The 24,292-nt window shown below is 43.0% G+C and overlaps 1 protein-coding gene across 4 annotated transcripts in view; it reads right to left on the bottom strand.

Annotated features, from left to right (window-relative positions):
• Window positions 1-24,292, bottom strand: part of PAM16 (presequence translocase associated motor 16) — a 114,456-nt gene that overhangs the window by 88,046 nt on the left and 2,118 nt on the right. For all 4 annotated transcript variants that reach the window (XM_077274617.1, XM_077274614.1, XM_077274613.1 and 1 more), the window contains 6 exons: window positions 14,170-14,266; window positions 12,872-12,946; window positions 12,435-12,505; window positions 11,391-11,568; window positions 4,595-4,671; window positions 3,281-3,331 (listed from right to left, as the gene is read on the bottom strand). In XM_077274617.1, the coding sequence (XP_077130732.1) occupies window positions 3,281-3,331; window positions 4,595-4,671; window positions 11,391-11,568; window positions 12,435-12,505; window positions 12,872-12,946; window positions 14,170-14,266 (549 nt within the window). The remainder of the gene's footprint in view (window positions 1-3,280; window positions 3,332-4,594; window positions 4,672-11,390; window positions 11,569-12,434; window positions 12,506-12,871; window positions 12,947-14,169; window positions 14,267-24,292) is intronic.

The raw sequence follows: 24,292 nt of genomic DNA on the forward strand, positions 1-24,292 counted from the left end.
ACAAAAAAGGTCTCGTTTTTATTGGCAGACAAGCGCCTATAAAGCTGTACCACTTCTTCCATGTATAAAAATGTGCCGATAGGTTTCCTTTAAAATAAAGTTTTGCCCCAAATTCTTTTCTAGCAGGTCGTATATCTGGTTTATAAGGCTATAAAATAAAAGACAGTCTACATTGTGATGGTACTAGAAAAACATGGAAGAACAAAAAAGGTGCTAAATATACCTAAAGAGGGCCCTCTGGAGGTTATAACCTGACATGATCTGGGCAATATCTGGAGGTTGTAACCAGATATTACCAGTAACACACACAGTTCTCCATCATTTCAAGGATAAATTGGAGGCATTCATAAACAATCCCGAGGCTTGTGATTTCCCCTTCATGTGGCCCAAATATCAGATCATACCACATGAAGGAGCCATGAGCCTAGCAATGACTGTTCCTGCTCACAGACCCCAACCAAAACCTGGGATGCCCCCCACATGTATATTTGCAGGCTTATAGTAAGTTCTCTGCTTTTAATTAGCAAGATAGAGGTAGATGATGTGCTTGTATTTAACGAGTACTGCGTTTAATTATTATAGTAGAAACAGGGGTTGTTGTTTTTTGCACTTGATCGTCTTGGGATCTGTCCTTGGCCTAGTTTCAGTGCAATAATGGATCATTAACTAAAAGACAAATACCCGAGAATTCCTACATACAATCATTAATACAAAACAGACGGAATGTCCCCAAATTATACTCAACTTCATTGTATAATAAAGGGATTCGTGTGGTTGTTTCTATAGAGCTTCACAATAATAGACTAGATAATGCACAACAGGCTGAGATCAGGAGTGTAGTGGCCCTGTACTGTGACATCACTGTGTGTATTATCCCTGTACTGTGCTGTCACTGTGTGTATTATCCCTGTCCTGTGCTGTCACTGTGTGTATTATCTCTGTACTGTGACATCACTGTGTGTATTATCCCTGTACTGTGACATCACTGTGTGTATTATCCCTGTACTGTGACATCACTGTGTGTATTATCCCTGTACTGTGCTGTCACTGTGTGTATTATCCCTGTCCTGTGCTGTCACTGTGTGTATTATCCCTGTACTGTGACATCACTGTGTGTATTATCCCTGTACTGTGACATCACTGTGTGTATTATCCCTGTACTGTGACATCACTGTGTGTATTATCCCTGTACTGTGACATCACTGTGTGTATTATCCCTGTACTGTGACATCACTGTGTGTATTATCCCTGTACTGTGACATCACTGTGTGTATTATCCCTGTACTGTGACATCACTGTGTGTATTATCCCTGTACTGTGACATCACTGTGTGTATTATCCCTGTACTGTGACATCACTGTGTGTATTATCCCTGTACTGTGACATCACTGTGTGTATTATCCCTGTACTGTGACATCACCGTGTTTATTATCCCTGTACTGTGACATCACCGTGTGCATTATCCCTGTACTGTGACATCACTGTGTGCATTATCCCTGTACTGTGACATCACTGTGTGTATTATCCCTGTTCTGTGACATCACTGTGTGTATTATCCCTGTACTGTAACATCACTGTGTTTATTATCCCTGTACTGTGACATCACTGTGTGTATTATCCCTGTACTGTGACATCACTGTGTTTATTATCCCTGTACTGTGACATCACCGTGTGTATTATCCCTGTACTGTGACATCACTGTGTGCATTATCCCTGTACTGTGACATCACTGTGTGTATTATCCCTGTTCTGTGACATCACTGTGTGTATTATCCCTGTACTGTAACATCACTGTGTTTATTATCCCTGTACTGTGACATCACGGTGTGTATTATCCCTGTACTGTGACATCACTGTGTGCATTATCCCTGTACTGTGACATCACTGTGTGTATTATCCCTGTTCTGTGACATCACTGTGTGTATTATCCCTGTACTGTAACATCACTGTGTTTATTATCCCTGTACTGTGACATCACTGTCACACCGTGGGCAGCACGGTGGCGCAGTGGTTAGCACAGCAGCCTTGCAGCGCTGGAGTCCTGGGTTCAAACCCCACCAAGGACAACATCTGCAAAGAGTTTGTATGTTCTCTCCGTGTTTGGGTGGGTTTCCTCCAGGTATTCTGGTTTCCTCCCACATTCCAAAGACATACTGATAGGGAATTTAGATTATGAGCCCCAACGGGGACAGTGATGATTATGTGTGCAAACTGTAAAGCGCTGCGGAATATGTTAGCGCTATATAAAAATATATAGTACTGTGTATATGTACTGTGACATCACAGTGTGTATTATTCCTGTACTGTGACATCACTGTGTGTATTATCCCTGTACTGTGACATCACCGTTTGTATTATCTCTGTACTGTGACATCACTGTGTGTATTATTCCTGTACTGTGACATCACTGTGTGTATTATTCCTGTACTGTGACATCACTGTGTGTATTATCCCTGTACTGTGACATCACTGTGTGTATTATTCCTGTACTGTGACATCACTGTGTGTATTATCCCTGTACTGTGACATCACCGTGTGTATTATCTCTGTATTGTGACATCACTGTGTTTATTATCCCTGTACTGTGACATCACTGTGTGTATTATCCCTGTACTGTGACATCACTGTGTGTATTATCCCTGTACTGTGACATCACTGTGTGTATTATCCCTGTACTGTGACATCACTGTGTGTATTATTCCTGTACTGTGACATCACTGTGTGTATTATCCCTGTACTGTGACATCACTGTGTGTATTATCCCTGTACTGTGACATCACTGTGTGTATTATCCCTGTACTGTGACATCACTGTGTGTATTATCCCTGTACTGTGACATCACTGTGTGCATTATCCCTGTACTGTGACATCACCACTGTGTGAATTAGGAATAACATTTTTTTTGTACAGGGGGGCATAATTTCCTGTTATGTCCCTGGTCAAGGCTGCAGGCATGGGAGGACCCAGACAATGGGGGGGATGTATAGAGTCCATAACATGTACACAGAGAGATCAGATATCAAAGGATCAGTGTAAAATAGCAGCCATTTCCAGAAAGCTCTCACATGAATGCCCTTATCTCCTGTTGTGACACGCTGGCTGGATCTTGTCTATGTGTCATTTGTTTATGTGTGGTACCAACATGTAATCACAAGCGGACAGATTCCTCCAGCACTTATGTGGTGACAGCCATAGACCCTGAATGCAGATCTCCCTGAGATTTATCCTACAGCCTCCCCTCCCCCCATGGCATCAGCGCCATGAGAATATGCAGCAATACCTGAATGGCTTTTGTGCTTTTCCGGACATCAAAAATCCTCAGTCTCTTGTCCTGCAAGAAAGAAAGCGGAAAATATATCAAAATGGGGAAATCAAGCAATAACAAAACATTAAGACGCAAGTTGAAATCACGCCGTTATGTCCAATGCCAGCGTTCTGCCATTACACCGCCATCATCATATGATACAATGTCAGATCATCACGTGCATAAAAAGGGATTAAAAGGCTTCAAAACTTATGTAAAACCCCTTTAACTATATTTTTCCCATAAATTTTATATTAAAAAATAAATAAACTTATATCCAAAGGAATAAATCAATAAAGAGGCACGCTGATAAACGACCTGAAAATTGGATAGTAGGCAACTAAATATAGTAAATAAGGGGTAAAACAATTGTAAAGTTAGGACAAGAAAGTCAGTTCAGTATACTAAGAGCGCCACCTAATGGACACATCAGAAAATACCAACGTAAAACTAGAATTTAAAGGGTTATTCCCTTTAAATTCTATAAGGGTATTGTTGGATAGGGCTTGTAAAAACAAACACTTTTGCAATTTACTGTTTATTAAAAATTGCAGCCGTTCTTGAGATATTAACACTTCTTCTTTTGTTTATAGCTCGTTGCCTAGGTGACCGACCACCGCTGCTGTCTAGCTTGTAAGTGCTGTGATGAAGCTGGGTTGGGATTAGGAGCCAACCCTGTGCTCAAGCGATCCCGGACAGCTTGAAAACCATTCAGGTTAATATCTCAGTCGATGGAGATGGACGGGGTTTTTTTTTGCCTGGTGAATCAACATTCTTGGGGTACATAGTTTTTTTTATTCCTTTATTTATTTATTTATTTTTTTATTTTTTTTTTGGGGGGGGAGGCAAGACTCCTAAATTATATAGTATTTACCATAAGAGTTAAATAATAATAATAATCTTATTTAATTTTTTTTTTTTTTTTCACCTAGTATAGGGGAATGGAACCAGTAATATTTTTACATCTATGGCAATACATGTCGAAAATAACTATCCCCTATGAAGTCCAGCCAGGGCAGAAAGCTGAGGTTCACAATGTACAGACTGGGCTGTGGGAAGAGTGACTGAGCGTGTGCGACCACCTCTGCTCATCTCATAAGATGCACGTCCACATTGTTATCCACTTTGGACACTAGGTGGCGCCAGAGTATGGAAGTAAATGATATACGGTAACTCTTCACTGCATTGATTTTCCAACAGTCAGTAAATGGAAAACATTATTATTTGTTTATTATCTATGCAAAGAGTAAAAAATGTAATCCCCATTTTAAAGTCCCTTCTATTTCTCACCTTAGAAGTGGTTCCAATCAGTACCCCATCCTGACTCCAGCATATACTCTGCACCTGGTCGCCATGATCATCCAAAGCTATACAGAAAAGAAAGAGAAATCAAGATTCTAGTGACCCGTATCTGTTCTCGATCACACGTAGTAAAGCTCGTCTGGCACCCACAGCTCAGGCACTCATCAGGGAAGTAATGATAGTGGTCACAGAAGTAGCAATCGAGCCCTTGCGGGTGAGTGGTCTGCTGATGCCAGCACAAACGTCAACGTAAGTGTAATGTGGAGCAGAGACCCGCCAGGTCCATGCGCTGCGATACACGCTGCAAGAGGCCAGCAGCTGACATCAGCGCGCACATGACTGGGGGCATATGACAGTGGCGTCATGCGTTCCCACACTGAAGTCAGCTTCCGGTTTCAGAAGAGAACGCATTAAGCCACTTTGTTACCATTTTGGTAGTATGCTTCGGGTCATTGTCCATTTGGAAGACCCATTTCCGTCCAAGCTTTAACTACCTGGCTGATGTGTTGAGATGTTGCTTCAGTATTGCCACATAATCTTTTCTCATGATGCCATCTATTTTTGTGAAGTGCACCAGTCCCTCCAGCACCAAAACAACCCCACAACATGATGTTGCACTTGCTACCACTGTGTTTCACAGTGGGGATGGTGTTCTTAGGCTTCCAAGCTCCTCCCTTTTTCCTCCAAACATAACGACTGTCATTATGCACAAATAGTTAAAGTTTAGTTTCATCAGACCACAGGACATGTCTCCAAAAATGAAGGTCTTTGTTCCAGTGTGCATTTGCAAATATTAATCTGGCTTTTTTATGTTTCTTTTGGAGTAATGGGCTGAAAGGCCACTCTGCCAGGAAGAAGCCATGTTGATACAGTGCTCGTTTCTCTGTGGATATTGACACAATCTTACCAGCTTCCGCCATCATCTTCACAAGGGCTTTTGCTTTTGTCCTTGGGTTGATATGAAGACGCCGGACCAAAGCACGCTCATCTCTGGGACACAGAGCCCGTCTTCTTCCTGAGCGGTATGATGGCTGGACATTCCCATCTTCTTTGTACTTGTATATAATTGTTTGTAGAAATTAACGAGGCACCTTCAGGTATCTTTAAAGTGAAATTGTACCCAAGGATGAGCCAGACTTGTGCAAGTCCACAATTCTCTTCCTGATATCTTGGATGATTTCTTTAGACTTTCCCATGATGCTACATAAAGAAGCAGTGTGTTTCAGGTGTGCATTAAAACACATCCACAGGTGTGCCTCTATTTAAACTCAGATGTTGCCAAAAAAACAGAGGCTTCCAAACACAAGACATCATCATATGGGCAGTCCAGAATTGTTTAAAGGTATAGTAATCTTAGTGTATGGAAACGTTTGACTTTGAAGTAATAAAAATGCCTTAAAACAGTCTCTCTCTCATTTGGCAAATATTAATAATTATGGTAATCCTAATTGACCTAAAACGGGAAAGGTTTATTCTGATTTCAGGTCAGATATTGAGAAACACATGCAGATGTCCCTTTTTATATAGTGTATGGAAACTTCTGATTTCAACTGTATGATGTCCTTAATCTTGGTATATTGCACAAGGATGGGGCCAGGATGAGGGTCATATATACAAGGCCCAGGATGGGGGAACTTGCTACATAATGTGGGGGAGGGGGTACGACTCGTATGTCCTTATAGGATTTAGAATACTATAAGGGCTCATACATCTAACCAACATGCGGGAGCCCAGGACTAACTTTTGCACAGAGGCCCTTCTGACTGATTACGCCCCTGATGTAATGGCGCCTTTTATTTTCCTAATTTCAAGGGAATTACATGGGTCATATATTTATCCCACTAGATTTAAGGGGGATGTCTCATGTACTAGTTTCAGGAGCGCACCACTTCCCTGTCTCCCGGCTAATCAGCAGTGCTGAACGCCTGATTAACTAACTACACTTGCCCTGAACGGTGCTCTCTTCCATGTTACAAGCAGAGGCAGCGTGAGAGGCGGGCAGGGACACTGAAGCTGCCCAGATTGGGAGCCAACAGTGCACTCCAGCCATCTTCGGCGCAGCGCTTACAAGCTGTATAGCAAAGATCTTGGAGGCACTGTGCTATTTGCCTAGGAGAGCGACCAACGATGATAGACCGCAGAGGTGGCCGGTAACCTCGACAACAATGTAATTAAAAATCTCACCGATTTCGAGGAGAGAGAAAGGATTTTTTACAAGCACTTTGCAAATTTACATATTTAAAACCCCTCCAAAAGGGGTATTCTGATTTATAAAGGGGTTGCATATCCCTAGGATATATATGTTCGGTCCGGAGACTGAAGCGACCATTGTAATACAGTAATGATGGCTGTGCAAGAAACTGCAGCCACGTGAATCGGTCCACGCCACATATCCCTGCACAGCGGATGGCCTTGGGATGTGCCACACCAGAGCTGAAACCCCTTCATTCAAAGGATGAATATGGGTCCCATAAGTCGATAGTAAAGGGAAGGCGATATGCCATCACTTTATAAGCTAGGAATACCCCTTTAAGATGTTATACAGGTTTATACAAAGAATAATAAATTCCCATCTGTTCATATAAAGACGTGCTTATAACCCAGCTCCGCGGCCACAGTAAAATAAACAGTCGTCTCTGTACACCAGGCTTATAGGAAACCAGCTAGCCAACACGTATGTTACAGGAATGCGAAGGAAACCTGAGCACCGAGAAAAGCCCAAAAAATTCCTGGAAGAAGGGAAAAAAAAAAAAAAAGTCTTACAAACAAGGGTTTTTTTTTGTTTTCCATATTCCAGAAATGGCGCCACTCCCCTACAAGAAAGTGTCTGGTATTGCAAGTCAAGGGCAAAAAAGTTCTACATGAATTCAAACCAGATACAAACGTCTGCAGATATGTACATTCAGACAGAAAAACCCCTTTAAGAAGCCTTATAGGGTCATTTCTATTTTACAGCAATGCATGGGTGTCGCATGCCGTCCTGCAATAGGTGCAAGACTGGCTAATGACTGCCGAGCTGCTGCTCTGACGGGTGGGATCGGAGAAAGCTCTGACCCGGGACAGTCAAGCCGCTGTTTGCCATAGTCATTCTTAATCAAGGCAGTCTCCTGTCTTCAGTTGGATTATTGGGTCTGATGGTGACAACATAAAATGTCTGGGGTAACTCTTGTGCAGTGTTAAATAAACAATAAAATGGTAATGATCGGGTATAAAAAAAAAAAAAAAAAAAAATGTAATAAAAATATATGAAAAAAAGAATTTGAAATTTTTTTAATAAAAAATAAATAAATTGAATTGCGCTTAAATTCTAAAAAACACAAACGACAATAAGCTAGATTATGTTCACAAGTTCTACACTAAGAGAAAATCAATCAAGGACTAATATATATATACACATACATACACACACCGTATATACTCAAGTATAAGCCGAGATTTTCAGCCCATTTTTTTAGGCTGAAAGTGCCCCTCTCTGCTAATACTCGAATCATTGTCGGCGGGGGAGGGGGGAGCGGCGGGGCAGGTGGTGCGGCGGCTGTCACATATTCACCTGCTCCTGGCAAGGTCCCAGAATCTCCGATGGTCTCCAGGCGCTGACAGCTTCTACCAGCGTTGAGCGGTCACATGGTACCGCTCATTACAGTAATGAATATGGACGCGACTCCACTCCCACAGGGGTGGAGCCACATATTCATTACTGTAATGAGCGGTACCATGTGACCGCTCAACGCAGGAAGAAGCTGTCAGCGCCCGGAGACCATCTGTAAGAAAGAAGCAGAGTATATAATGGGGAGGGTGAGCACTGCACAATATTCACCTGTCCCCGTTCCACCGCCGGGCGCCGCTCCGTCTTCCGCTTCCTCTACAGTGACTGTTCAGGTCAGAGGTTGCAATGACGTGTATAGTGCGCGCCCTCTGCCTGAACAGTCAGTGCAGAGGACGCGGAAGACAGAGTGGCGCCCGACGGTGGAACGGGGACAGGTGAATATTGCAAGTGCTGGGGGCCTGAGCGACGAGAGGCGAGTATGTGATGTTTTTGTTTTTTAAATCGCAGCAACAGCATATGGGGCAAATGTTTCTATGGAGCATTTTATGGGGCCATAATCAGCATTTGTGCAGCATTGTGTGGGGAAAATGTCTGTATGGAGAATCTTATGGGGCAATAATCAACCTTTATGCAGCATTGTATGGGGCAAATGTCTCAATTGAGCATTTTATGGGGCCATAATCAAGAATTGTGCAGCATTGTATGGGTCAAATGTGTCTATGGAGCATCTTATGGGGCAATAATCAACCTTTATGCAGCATTATATGGGGCACATTTTCTATGGAGCATCTTATGGGGCCATTATTAACCTTTGTGCAGCATTACATGGGGCATATGTTAATATGGAGTATCTTATGGGGCCCATCATGAACTGTATGGAGCATTATATGGTGCTCCTGATTCAATATGGATATTCAAAAACACTAAGGCTGGGTTCACACTGCGTTGAACCTGTCCGTTAGACAGACTACGTTACACCGCGGCATAACGCGGTGTAACGCAGTCCGATAACGCCGCCATTTAATCCAATGTCGGACGCATCGCTAGCGCACGCCCACAATGGGCGTGCGCTAGCGATGTGCCGTCATTGAGTGACGGACCCCGAGACGCGGGCTGCAGCGTTTCCAGGTCTGTCAACGCTAGCGCAGATAGAGCTAGCAGTTGCTCTATCTGCGCTAACGCGCTCCCATTCCGGCACTTGCGTTAACAGCAGCCAATTAACGTATGTGTTTAACGGGCTGCTGTTAACGCAATGTGAACCTAGCCTTAGACTACTGATGTCTCAATTAATTTTACTTTTATTGGTACCTATTTTTATTTTTGACATTTACCGGTAGCTGCTGCATTTTTCACCCTAGGCTTATACTCGAGTCAATAAGTTGTCACGCTCGCGCCCTGACTGGTGGGCGTGAGCTCGGGTGGTTTGTGGCCCCACTGTGCCACGAACCAAACTACCCCTGGAAGGGGCGTGACTATGACAGCTGCCTTGGTCTTCGCTGGAGCCTCTGATGGTGAGATCAGACTTGTGCAGCAGGCAGCTGCCAGGTGCTACTCCAGGGTGGTGTCTGGCTGTGGCTGCTGATCCCACTTGGAGAACAGGAACATTAGGACAGGTGCGGGCATCAGTCAGGACTAGCAGATGAGCACGGATGAAACTCAGACGAGTAGGCTGGCACGGCAGAGACACAGGGCTGGCAGGCACGGCAGAGACACAGAGCTGGCAGGCACGGCAGAGACACAGGGCTGGCAGGCACGGCAGAGACACAGGGCTGGCAGGCACGGCAGAGACACAGGGCTGGCAGGCACGGCAGAGACACAGGGCTGGCAGGCACGGCAGAGACACAGGGCTGGCAGGCACGGCAGAGACACAGGGCTGGCAGGCACGGCAGAGACACAGGGCTGGCAGGCACGGCAGAGACACAGGGCTGGCAGGCACGGCAGAGACACAGGGCTGGCAGGCACGGCAGAGACACAGGGCTGGTTGGTGTGGTGTATGAAGGAACAGGAAGGGACCTGTTCACACAGGAGGTGCAGGTAAGGAAACAAGCCGGAAGGAAAGGAGTATGAAGGAACAGGTTGGGACCTGTTCACACAGGAAGAGAACCGCAAGCCTGCACATAGGAGCGATAGAGCAGCAAGAGATTTCTGCAGCAGCAGAAGCCAAGCAGAGCGGAACCGCAAGGAATGCGGAGAGGAGCTGCAGCAAGAGATTCCTGCAGCAACAGGAATGGAGCAGAACTGAATGGAGCAGAACCGCAGGAGTGTGGAGCAGAGGTAAAGCTGCAAGAGAGCAGAGCACAGGCAAAGTCTCAAGGGTACAGAGCAGGCAGAGCCGCAAGAGTGCGGAGCATAAGCAAACAGAGAGGACACAAAGAAAGACACAGCAGGGAAAGAAGCCACAGACAGGGAGACAGAGATAGGACAAAGTTCAGACAAGGTAATGGAACGAGACAAGGCACAAGCACAAAGACACAGGGACCAGGATATACTGCCTCCTGGATGGCGGACAGACCAAAACAAGGCAAAGCAAGGACACAGACACAGAGACCAGGATATACAGCCTCCTGGAGGGCAGGCCAACAAGAACAAGGCAAAGCTAAGAGTAGAGCCTCCAGAGAAGGAGGAACACAGAGCAAGGCCTGGCAACTCAGAAGCAAAACAATAACTGAGTTAACACATTGCACAGGCCCAGTCCACAGGGTGAAGCTGCCCTAAATACTGGAGGCCTCTTGGTAATTGGTCAGGAACAGATTAGACAGGTGCGCCCTGATTCCATAAGAACCAGAGAGTTCTGGCGCCGCCCCCCTATGCACACAGCCAGGAAGCATGCAGAGAACAGAGGCACAGAATATGGAGCTGGCAACAGACAGAACACAACATGACCTGGAGCAGTGAGTAAGATGGTGTGCGAGGGACGGGAGGTCATGTAGTGATGCCAGCAGAGTTGTTACATAAGTTTTCCCAGTTTTGTGGCAAAATTAGGGGTCTCGACTTATACTCGTGTATACAGGGTATAATATATTTATTAATAATGTGATGCAGCTCTGAGGAAGAAATAATGGACATATATATTAAAATAAGGGAACATTAAGTAAGAAAATAATTCAATATTTATATGTTTTAAACAACAAATATATATGTGCTTTATGTTTATACAAATTAGTCATTTAGGGTGTTAAATTGAAAAAAAAAAAACATGCTGATTCAGAACAGTTTTGGAGGTGTATCTGCCCTTACCGGCGAGGGCAGAGTCTCTGGAGAGATCCCAGACTTGTACGGATTTGCCAGCCGCGGAGACAAGCAGGGCATCAGCGGATGGATGGAACTGCAGAGCTTTCACATGGCCGCCTTTCACCGTCAGAGTCGCCGCAGAGTCGCCCACATCGCCAGTCTCTGACAAGCGCCACAATTTCACCTACAAAACAAAATTTCAAATTACTTATTAATACGCCTGGATATTAACGAGCTTTACAGTGCGTAGGATCTCTGCTTGCAGTCAGTGAATGGAGACATTATATATAACCGGATTTTGAAAACCTGTATTGATATTGTAATGGACACTAGCAGATCTGCCTCTGTGTGTTGCAGGTTCAAGTCCCCTAAGGGGACAAAAAAATATATATATTTATACATATTTTTAAAAATTTCTATTGCCCCAATATATTCCGCAGCTCTTTAACATTTCTTAGGGGACTTGTACTGACAAAAAAGACATTAGAGAGTAACATATAATTAAACAGATACCAAGAGGAGAGAGAGTCATGCTCGAAAGTTACAATCTATGAGGAATTAGGGGAGAAACGAAAGGTAAATGGTAAAATGTGCTTGTATTGTGTGGTACGGCCATCAATATAATAAGGAGGGTAATGCAACATAGCTGGGAAGGACAGAGCTATATCTCAGCTTTGCAGTGTTTGATTAGAAGCTCCTGCATCGTTTCTCCAAGAAGGAAAAAAAATAATAATATATTTGGCATTGTGACCAAAAAAAGTCCAATCTAGGAAAATATAAAATAACTTAAACAGCGCGTTAAATGCCGAAAAGATGAATCTGAACATCAGAATTGCCATTTTTTTGTGCACTTCCTAAAAAAAAAAAAAAAAAAAAAAAAAAATGTAAATACAAAGCAACCAAAACACCATATCTACCCCAAAGTGGTGTCAACATAGATGTCAGCTCAAAGTGCAAAAAGACAAGTCCTATCAACGGAAAAAAGTTACAGGTCTCGCTTTTTTTTTTTTTTTTTTTTTTATTTCAGATTTTTTGAGCGTCATCACTCACAGACTGGTCCGCAGATCCAGTGGCCAGGAGATCGTCATCAAATGGTGAAAACGCAAAATCCGTCACCACGTCTGCGGGAGAAATAGAAAACGGGTGAGAAGGAGACATAATGGGGCGCATGTGCAACAAATAACATCCTACAACCAGAACTGAAAACTGTGAACTACAAAGTAAATATATAAGGGAGGGTTAAATATATATATTTATGTACCGTATATTTGCACCAGGGGGCACCATGGCAGGCGATTATTGCGACATGCAATTATTTGATGACATACTTTAATACTTCTGGAGTACCAAGAGATAGCAATCATGGGGGCTTAAAGTAGGCCCCCAACTACCTTGATAACCCATCGACACCCCTTTATTGCACCACGGGGGACAAAGTGAATTGATAAAGGGATTGACAAAACCGTTCATCCCAACGTAGCGCCCACCTGAGTGACAATGCAGCCGGGATATCTTCCTCTTCTCTCCTTGCTCCACCTGTAGAGAGGTCAGCCCCAGCACCCCTGAAAATAAATCACATATGAGGATGAATTAATCAAATGCAAAAATATTGACAGATCGCGATTTTGATCTGACTACAATACATATCACAATGAGGCCGATTTCATCTGTCAGACATTCCCTGTGATCGCTAGGTCGGAACCAGTGGTTGGTCTCCTGACCAAACCTCAATGTACAAACAGGCATAGAGGAGGCTATTGAGTTGGGGTCAATAGTCCTGCGGCCGGTCCAGACATTGCAGATGGCGCTCAGCACAAGAAACATCAGAGAAAGGTTAGACCATAAACACAAACAATTATATGGATCCACTCAAAGTAGGAACAACTACTGTGACATGGCAGCAGAGACACCCAGAGCTAACAGGTCACTTCCCATCATGGACAGCTGACAGCAAATGAAAGGTATTATCCGAAAATAACGCAGTATTTAAATTAGATTTTATTGTTATTAGTTTTTTTCCATGATTTTTTTTTTAATTATTTTATATTATATATCTAGCAATTTGAAAATTTGCCGTTTGACCCAATAATAGGCTCACTCTCCCTGTCCCATACAGAAGACTTTTCAGCAGTCTCATTATCATCAAAGGCAAGATTAAAATGACAGGTAGCACATATATATTCACAATAGGTGATGTCACAGCTAACCTCCTCCCCCTCCTGTACAATGACTGATAACACCTCTATATACAGTAGATAGCACTGGATCCACCATTCACAATAGGAGATGTCACAGCTCACCTCCTTCTCCTGTACAATGACTGATAACACCTCTATATACAGTAGATAACACAGGATCCACCATTCACAATAGATGATGTCACAGCTCACCTCCTCCTCCTGTACAATGACTAATAACACCTCCATATACAGTAGAAAACACAGGATCCACCATTCACAACAGGTGATATCACAGCTCACCTCCTCCCCCTCTATTCATAGTCACCTTTCCAAACAGTCTATATTAGGCTAAGTGGCCAGTGTGAAAATTGTACATTTTGTTTTACTTCTAATATGGACAGCGTTATTTAAAAAAATAAAAAATAAAAAAAAAATATTTAACATAAAAACCCAATCTTAACTATAGGTAATTTTCTGATTCCTGTAATAAGGAGGAATTGATCAGCGCTACTTGTTATACTGCTTTCCATATTGTGATGCCTCCATACAGGTGTATTATGGAAGTCCAATGGCCGCCATAGAGCGCAGCACCGATGGTCACGTACCTGGACTGTCAGTGCTGTACACAATACGTCTGTGTCCACATCTGATGTTGTTCCCACTGGTAGAAGTAGATACACCGCCAATGTCCGTAATCCAGCCCTAAAGATGAACGGCGACATATAGGATCACAATATGTATAAAACACATGGCGATATGGCAGCCATTGTTCTGCCGCGGTATTCTCTCTCATCACCTCCGGAGTATTGGGAGGCAGAACGGCTACTAATGTACCACTAAGAATCTTTATCCTACCATTAATTAGGGCCGGGCTATGGTAGAGGCAACTGGGGTATTTGCCCCAGAGCCTGAGATATTATCGGCCCCCACATCCCCTTCCCTAGATCCGGCAGGTCTGTGCTCTCGTCACAGTCAAATATGGTTGGACGTTGTATGGAGCTTTTATTTTTGGTCACTGACACCAGTATTTGCGCTTTATTTGGTGGCACTGGATGGACGCGGTGTCACAGGTTATATAGCGCTTATTGCATCAGTACATTAATTGACTTCATTTCTCTTTTCCAAAAATCCATCTAGAGAGAGTGGCTACACATGAACTTCTAATTGACAGGCGTGGTATATACACTATATGGAGAAAAGTATGTGCCTCCTCCACATTACACCTCCAGGAGCTTTCCTGACCTCCCATCTTACCATAGACATTAAGGCCAGTCTCACACATCCAGATAATTCCGGTACCGGAGAAAACGGTACCGGAGTTATCCATGTCCCTGTGCTCACGTAGGTCATCCGTGTGATGTCCGTGAGTACGTTTTTAAGGTCCGTGTGCTGTCCATGTGCTGTCCGTGTGTCATTATATTGCAACAATTTTTACAATTTTAACCCTATGACAGGAAAAATGCACACGGATGTCACACGGACGGCATCCGTGTGCGGTACGTGTTTACACGGACCCATTGACTTTAATGGGTCTGTGTGATCCGTGCGTTCCTCCCACGAACACTGACATGTCTCCGTGTTTTGAAAACGGACACACGGTCCGGGAAAAATCACTGATATCTGCAGAGACACATTCATTTTAATTTGTCTACATGTGTCAGTGTCTCCGGTACGTGAGAAAACTGTCACTACACGTACCGGAGACACTGACATGTGAAACCGGCCTAATATGGAGTCGCCCCTCCGCAGATATAACGGCTCCCGCTCTTCTGGGAAGGATTTCTATAATATTTTGGAGGAGTGTGTGGAAATTTTTGCTCCCTCGTCCAGAAGAGCATTTGTGAGGTCAGATACGGATGATGGGGAGAAGCTGAATTCACAATCTCTGCTCTACCTCATCCATGGGTTGGTTGGGGATGAGGTCAGGAGTCCACACCAACCTCCCCCTTCATATTTTAATGGACCTTGTGCACTGGGCACAGTCATGGGGAACAGAAAAAGGGTCTTCACCAAAGTGTTCCTACAATTGTCCATAATGTCTTGAGCTGAAAAATTAAGATTTCCCTTCACTGAAACCAAGGGGCTGAGGCTAACCCCTGATAACAGCCCATAGTATTATCTCTCCACCATCTGTACAGCGGGCACAATGCAGTCAGGGGGTAACGTTTTCCTGGAATCACCAAACCCAGACTCCTCCATCAGACGCCAGATAGAGTAGTGTGATCTGTCACTGCACAGAACACGTCTCCTCCAGAGTCCAGTGGTGGCAGCTTTACACCACTCCATCCATCGATTGGCATTGTGCTTGGTGATGTACGACTACATGCAACTGCTCGGCCATGAAGCTTCTGGCGGGGCGCAGTATTTTTCAGAGAAACTGGGTGAGAGCCGCATCACCGCTTGCATATTACCACTGATCTTCATGTAGAAGGATCCGACTTACTATGCATATGGACTATTAACCCTGGTGCCGTTCACTCATTTTCTCTGCTGGTGACAGTACATATAATTTATATCTCAAAACACTAAAAATATTTTACTTTGGACTTCCAGGTCACGGCCACACACGCCAGCAGATTACTAAAGGATGCCAACCACATGTATGTCAGCTACAGTTTTACCTCACAAAAACTTTCCATGGGATTATGTGTTTTGTGTCACCTGACAATCTGCAAAGGACAAAAAAGCCATAGAAATTATCATGTAAGAAGGCCATTACCAGGCAGCAAACATGAGCTGATATGGCGGCACACACACACAGTTTATGTATAGAGGAGATGTGCCGCCATATGGTGCCTTCATACAGCTGAGGTAAAGTCCATCAGAAGCAATATACTATGGTGTTTGGACCCGCCATCATTGCTGGGTTCTGTCCGGGTAACAGCCACGAGATGACTTGTAGTACAGGAAATGCAGGAGGAAATGAGATTATTACGACATGGCCGTACAGACAAAACTCCGGAAATTTTACATCACGAGGGCACAAATACTAACAGCAGGTCTACATTTACATGAGCTCGGCGTGGGAGGACTCGGTGCCCAGCTCCCATGTCGCATCTGCTTATTTTTAGAGCTTCGTTGTCCTTAGTTCTCCTTTCCTGAATTATCCTGATTCTCGTTATATCAAGCCATCAAAAAAAAAAAAAAAAAAAAAAAGGCTGAAAGGACTAACGCAAAGGAAGCGGAGGGTTAATACAATTATGCGAGATTTTGCTTGTAGATATGAAATGCAGAGAGGGTAATATAAATATAAAAAAAAAAAAGATGGCAGAAATGTAATGCTGTGCTGATCGGTGAAGATTGTAGAGGTTCGGATCCTGAATAGTCAGTGTATTACCAGAAGATCCTTTTAACCCTTTCTCGATTTGACATCCTGGGTAGTGGTCTGCATGTGTGTAGGGGGCTCGGGAGCTGAGATTTCTTCACATGTCTGATGCCGACTATGATACATAACCAAAATCTGTCCCTAAGGCCGGAATCACACTAGTGGTTAAAAAGTCAGTCCGATGAGCGTCATTCAATTGTCATGCGAGTATAATGCGATTTTTCTCACCTAGCATCTGTATATGATATGAATATGTGATGCGATTTTAACATTAGCTTTTACATAGAATGTCATTAAAGTAAAACACAGTAAATATTCTACAGTGGGGAAATAAGTATTGGATTCACTGCCGATTTTGCAAGTTTTCCCACATACAAAGAATGGAGAGGTCTATAATTTTTATCGTAGGTACACTTCACCTGTGAGAGACAGAATCTAAAAATAAAAACCAGAAAATCACATTGTATGATTCTTACATAATTAAATTGCACTTTAGTTTTCCCGTAAGAAGCCTCCTACTCTGCACTCCTTACCTGTATAAAAGACACCTGTCCACACACTCAATCACACTCCAACCTCTCCACCATGGCCAAGACCAAAAAGCTGTCTAAGGACACCAGGGACAAAATTGTAGACCTGCACAAAAGCTGGGATGGGCTACAGGACAATAGGCAAGCAGCTTGGGCAGAAGGCAACAACTGTTGGCACAATTATTAAAAATTGGAAAAAAAAAAAAAACATGATGACTGTCAATCTTCCTCGGTCTGGGGCAGCATGCAAGATCTCGCCTCGTGGGATGATGATTCTGAGAAAGGTCAGTAATCAGCTCAGAACTACACGGGAGGACCTGGTCAATGACCCTAAGAGAGCTGGGACCATAGTTTCAAACATTACCGTTAGTAACACACTGCGTCGTCATGGATCAAAATCCTGCAGGACACCCAAGGTCCCCCTGCTCACCAGGACATGTCCAGGCCAATTTGAAGTTCGCCAATGACCATCTGGATGATCCAGAGGAGGCATGGGAGAAGGTCATGTCAGATGAGACCAAAAGAGAACATTTTGTTATCAACTCCACTCGCCGTGTTTGGAGGAAGAAGAAGGATGAGTACAACCCCAAAAACATCATCCCAACTGTGAAGCATGGTGGGGGAAACATCATACTTTGGGGGTACTGTTCTGCAAAGGGGACAGGACATCTGCTATGTATTGAAGGGTGGATGGATGGGGTCATGCATTACAAGATTTTGGCCAACAACCTCCTTCCCTCAGTAAGAGTATTGAAGATGGTTCGTGGCTGAGTCTTCCAGCATGACAATGACCCGAAAAACAAAGCCAGGGCAAAAAAAGAGTGGCTACGTAAGAAGCATTTCAAGGTCCTGGAGTGGCCTAGCCAGTGACCAGACCAGAACCCAATAGAAGTTTTTTGTAGGGAGCTGAAACTCAATGTTGCCCTGAAACATCAGGAGAAGATCTGTATGGAGGAGGGGCCCAAAATCCCTGCTGCAGTGTGCGCAAACCTGGTCAAGAACTACAGGAAACATCTCACCTCTGTAAATTGCAAAGAAAGGTTTCTGTACCAAATATTAAGCTCTGCTTTTCTATTGTATCAAATACTTATTTCATGCAATAAAATGCAAATTAATTATGTAATAATCATACAATGTTATTTTCTGGTTTTTTTTGTTTACATTCTATCACAGTTAAAGTGTACCTACAATAAAAATTACAGACCTCTTCATTCTTTGCAGGTAGAAAAACTTGCAAAATCGATAGTGTATCAAACACTTATTTTCCCCACTGTCGATAAATAAATAGATATATGTGAGTGACATATATAATTAGTGCAGTGTGTGTGCGTGTGTGTGTGTAGCTTACTGTACATGCATTTAAGTAAGAAATCAATAAATTAAAGAAAAAAAAATTGAGTGGTGACCCCTCGAAATTTTTGTTAACCAGCAGAGGGAAAGCGGACAGCTAGGGGCTGATGTTTATTAGCCTGAGAAAGGAGTAATTAACATGGAGCTTCCCAGGCTATTAATATCAGCTCACAGTTGTATACTTAGGCTTTAGTGAGATTATAATATATATATATATATATATATATATATATCTATCTATCTATCTCATGGGGCCTTCCTATAATAAGTAGCAAAGCCTAAGCAGATGGCTGAGGGCTATATTAATTGCATAAGAAGGGGCAATGGATACTGGCCCTCCCACACAGACTAAAAACATCAGCTCTGAGCCGCCCCAGAAATGGCGCATCCATAAAATGCGGCAATTCTGGTGCTTAGCCTCCGCTCTTCCCACTTGCCCTGGGGCATTGGCAAGTGGGGTGATGAGGTTGGGGTTGAGGTCAGCTTTGTATTGGCAGCTGACATCAAGCCCAGGGTTTAGAAAGTTTTACCTCTGTCTGCTTTACAGAATTTCGGAGGATCACACGCCATTCTTTTCTGTAATTTATTGATTTATTAAATACATGAACATTAAACTACACACGAACTGCACTAAATATATACGACACACATATTTGTAGAGATCTATTCTATGTTTAAATACGTTCTTTTCTGACGGGTCATGCTGTGAGTTTACTGTGCTCGGCTGATGAAATCTCAGGTATCCTATAAATTGAGTGCATAAAAAAATTGGGCGGAACACGAGCAAGTGCCGTGCGATTTTTTTCCTTGCTCCCATTGACTTGTATTGGCGATTACAATACGAAATTTGCATCCACTTGCAGCACGCTGTGAATTTTTATCAGTCTGATCGCAATCCGATCAGAGATTATTTAAATAAATAAATAAATAAATAAATAAATTACAGATGAGCACTGAATCATTGAATAACATTGGTCTGAATGCAATCAGATTTTTTGTAAATCGGGTAGCATCTGTCAGATTTCATCGCAAGTGAGAGAGACCTAACAGTTCTGGCTGTGGCTGTTAACCATTTAGATGCTGCTAGTTATCTCTGACAGTGGAGTCAGTACGGAGGAAGCATCGGTGCACGTTCCATGTAAATGCCAATCAGCACTCAGTGACATAAACGCGGGGGCTTGCTGGGCCATAATGACATCTGGGGCTTGCTGAAAGCCCCAGTGTCTGTAATCTGTACCATCTTGGTACTACTGTGAAGCTCAGCCACAGGTATAATGGCAATACTACAGTACTAAAGTATATAATACAAGTGATCAAACAATCGCAGGTTTATGTCCCGTAACGGAAAAATATATCTAATATACAAAGCTGAGTGTGTGTGTGTGTGTGTGTGTGTGTGTGTGTGTGTGTGTGTGTGTGTGTGTGTGTGTGTGTGTGTGTGTGTGTGTGTGTGTGTGTGTGTGTGTGTGTGTATGTCCGGGATTGGCATCTGAACCGTCGCAGCTACAGGCACAAAATTTTGCACAGTCACACGTCTGGACCCCGAGAGCGTCAAAGCTATGTTGTGAGGTGAAATTTTAACCCCGCGCTTTCCAATTCACCAAACAATTTTGCCCCTATCTACATAATGGGGAAAAAATGAAAGGAAAAGTGTTGGAGGCAAGTTAACAGCTGCCAGATGTGAACAAGGGGGACTTAAAGAACAAGAGCGATGGCGCCAAAGAGTATATACTGTACAGTTGCTAAGGTGGGGCCCCAACATGGGATAATCACCACACCACCACGGGGATATGAACACACACACAAAATGCGCCACACACTACCACGTGCTCGAACACATATACCACCCTCAGCGCACATTTCCCCACACATACACCAACCTCGCCACATCAAAGTCGAAACACAAAAGTCGCCGCTCAAAACTCGCCACACGTGCAAAACTCGCCACATGGAAAACTCGCCACACGGAAAACTTGCACACGCGGAAAAATTGCCACATGCACAAAAGTTGCAACACATGCAAAAGTTGCCTCACACAAAACTTGCACTGTCATGGTTCCCAATGGCAAGGGAACGTAAAAAAACACATAAGTAACGAACGAGCTCTCGGGTGATGGAAACTCGAGTTGACCGTGAGCTAAATCTACCACACAACTAACAGTAGCCAGGGAGCATACCTACGGCTTCCTATATGCCACGCGCCAGCCGGAGGACTAACTACGCCTGGTAGAGGAAGAAACAGACCTGGCTTACCTCTAGGGAAATACCCCAAAAGATGATAGCAGCCCCCCACATGTAATAACGGTGAATTAAGAGGAAAAGACATACACAGTATGAAAGTAGATTTAGCAAAGAGAGGTCCACTTACTAGATAGCAGAAGGATACAAAAGAGGACTTCACGGTCAACTGAAAACCCTTTCAAAAACCATCCTGAAATTACTTTAAGACTCCTGTGTCAACTCATGACACAGGAGTGGCAATTTCAGCCCGCAAGAGCTTCCAGCTACAGAGAATTACAAAAACTGCAAACTGGACAAAAGGTACAAAACAAAAGGACAAAGTCCACTTAGCTGATCAGCAGACTAGTAGCAGGAACATGCAACCGAAGGCTCTGGTTACAATGATGACCGGCAAGGAAATGACTGGAGAGCAAGGCTAAATAGGAAACTCCCAAACACTGATGGAAGCAGGTGAACAGAAGAAGCAAAGTGCAAACAAGTCACCAGTACCACCAGCAACCACCAGGGGAGCCCAAAAAGCGGATACACAACATTGCACATACTCAAAAGGCACCACACATAAAACTCGCCATGCGCAAAACTCGCCATGCACAAAACTTGCTGCACACAACTTGCTACACTAACCTGTCACATGCAACTCGACACACAAAAAGTTGCTACACGCATGTCGCCACACGCAACTCAACACACACAACTTGACACACGAAACTCGCCCTAAAACACACACAAGTCTGGTATTATCCTTCAAAAATAAAAATCTGATTAATAAGCAGACAAACTACAAGAGCAACAAATGTACCATATAGGAATCCGGCAGCTGTCAGTCACATGACCAGTCTATTATGTGTATGTGTGAGCTAATATATACTGCCAGGGGGTGGGCTTCCTGTAGGCTGGGGATTTATCAGGCTGCCAATTTAGCTTACAAATACTGAGGTAAAAATACTGACCAAATAAGGTGTGAACGAGGTCTAATACAGGAGGAGATGACATACAGATATATACTATATACAGGAGGAGATGACACACAGGTATATACTATTTACAGGGGAGATGACACACAGGTATATACAGGAGGAGATGACATACAGATATATACTACATACAGGAGGAGATGACATACAGGTATATACTATATACAGGAGGAGATGACACACAGGTATATACTATTTACAGGGGAGATGACACACAGGTATATACTATATACAGGAGGAGATGACACACAGATATATACTATATACAGGAGAGATGACACACAGGTATATACTATATAGAGGAGGAGATGACATACAGGTATATGCTATATATATAGGTGAGATGACACACAGGTATATACTATATACAGGAGATTACATACAGGTATATCTAATATATAAAGCTAAATGTGTGTATGTATGTATGTGTGTATGTCTGGGATTGGCATCTGCACCGTCGCAGCTACAGGCACAAAATTTTGCACAGTCACACGTCTGGAACCCGAGAGCGTCATAGGCAAAATTTTAACCCCGCGCGTTCCAATTCACCAAACAATTTTGCCCCTATCTACATAATGGGGAAAAAGTGAAGGGAAAAGTGTTGGAGGCAAATTGACAGCTGCCAGATGTGAACAATGAGGACTTAAAGAATGAGAGCGATGGCGCCAAAGAGTATATACCGTACAGTTGCTAAGGTGGGGCCCCGACATGGGATACTCACCACACACGGGGATATGAACACACACACAAAATGCGCCACACACTACCACGTGCTCGAACACATATACCACCCTCAGCACACATTTCACCACACACACACCAACCTCGCCACATAAAAGTCGAAACACAAAAGTCACCACTCAAAACTCGCCACGCGCAAAACTCGCTACATGCAAAACTCACCATATGTAAAACTAGGCTCACGCAAAACTCGCCACACGCAAAACTCACCTCATGGAAAACTCACCTCATGCAAAACTTGCACACACAGAAAAATTGCCACATGTACAAAAGTTGCACCATATGCAAAAGTTGCCTCACACAAAACTTGCACATACTCAAAACGCACCACACATAAAACTCGCCACGCGCAAAACTCGCCATGCACAAATCTTGCTGCACACAACTTGCTACACTAACCTGTCACATGCAACTCGACACACAAAAAGTTGCTACACGCATGTCGCCACACAAAACTCATCTCACAAAAGTCGCTACATGCATGTCGCCACACGCAACTCAACACACACAACTTGACACATGAAACTCGCCCTAAAACACACACAAGTCTGGTATTATCCTTCAAAAATAAAAATCTGATTAATAAGCAGACAAACTACAAGAGCAACAAATGTACCATATAGGAAATACGGCAGCTGTCAGTCACATGACCAGTCTATTATGTGTATGTGTGAGCTAATATATACTGCCAGGGGGGAGGGCTTACTGTTGGCTGGGGATTTATCAGGCTGCCAATAGCAACCAATCACAGCTCAGCTTCTATTTTGCTACAGTTAATTAATCTGAGCTCTGATTGGTTAATATAGGCAGCAAAGACATTCTCAGTATAACAAAGCTAATATATGTTGTGAAATTCTTCTATTAGCTTAGTTTTTGCCTTTTAATAATTACATTTCTATCTATTTGTTTTGTGGTTTTTGTGTGCAGAATAAATTTTTGTTAACACATTCTATTTTGCTAACAGCAGTCATTAACCCGGGCGAGGCCGGGTAGTACAGTATATATATATATATATATATATATATATATATATATATATATATATATATATATATATATATATATATATATATATATATATATATATATATATATATATATATATATATATATATATATATTCAACATTTCAAATCACTCCCATTTTCCCCCCCATTAAAAAAAAGAAGGAAAAAGGGGGGAAAAAAATAAGCTTACTTGTAATCATTGAATCCACAAATGTCTTTCAAAATATATATAAATTAACCCTTACTTTAAAGGAGAAAAAAAAAAATAGTCAAAACACCGGAATTGTAGTTTTTTGGTCACCTCACCGCCCTAAAAAGATGCAATAAGAATTGACCGACACCTCGTATGTACCCCTAGTTGGTATAAAAAATAAAATAAAATTATGCAAAAAAAAAAAACAACACAGCCCTCAGTTAGCTCCACCAACAGAAAGTAATAATGTTATGGAACTCAGAAAATGGTGCTGAAAAAGCAAAAAAAAAAAAAAAAAAAAAATTATATATATTATATTTATATATATTTATTATTTATTCTACAAAAATCTGAAATTCTCTTCATC

Source organism: Ranitomeya variabilis, chromosome 7, assembly GCF_051348905.1.
Source record: "Ranitomeya variabilis isolate aRanVar5 chromosome 7, aRanVar5.hap1, whole genome shotgun sequence".
In the NCBI taxonomy this organism is placed as follows: domain Eukaryota; kingdom Metazoa; phylum Chordata; class Amphibia; order Anura; family Dendrobatidae; genus Ranitomeya; species Ranitomeya variabilis.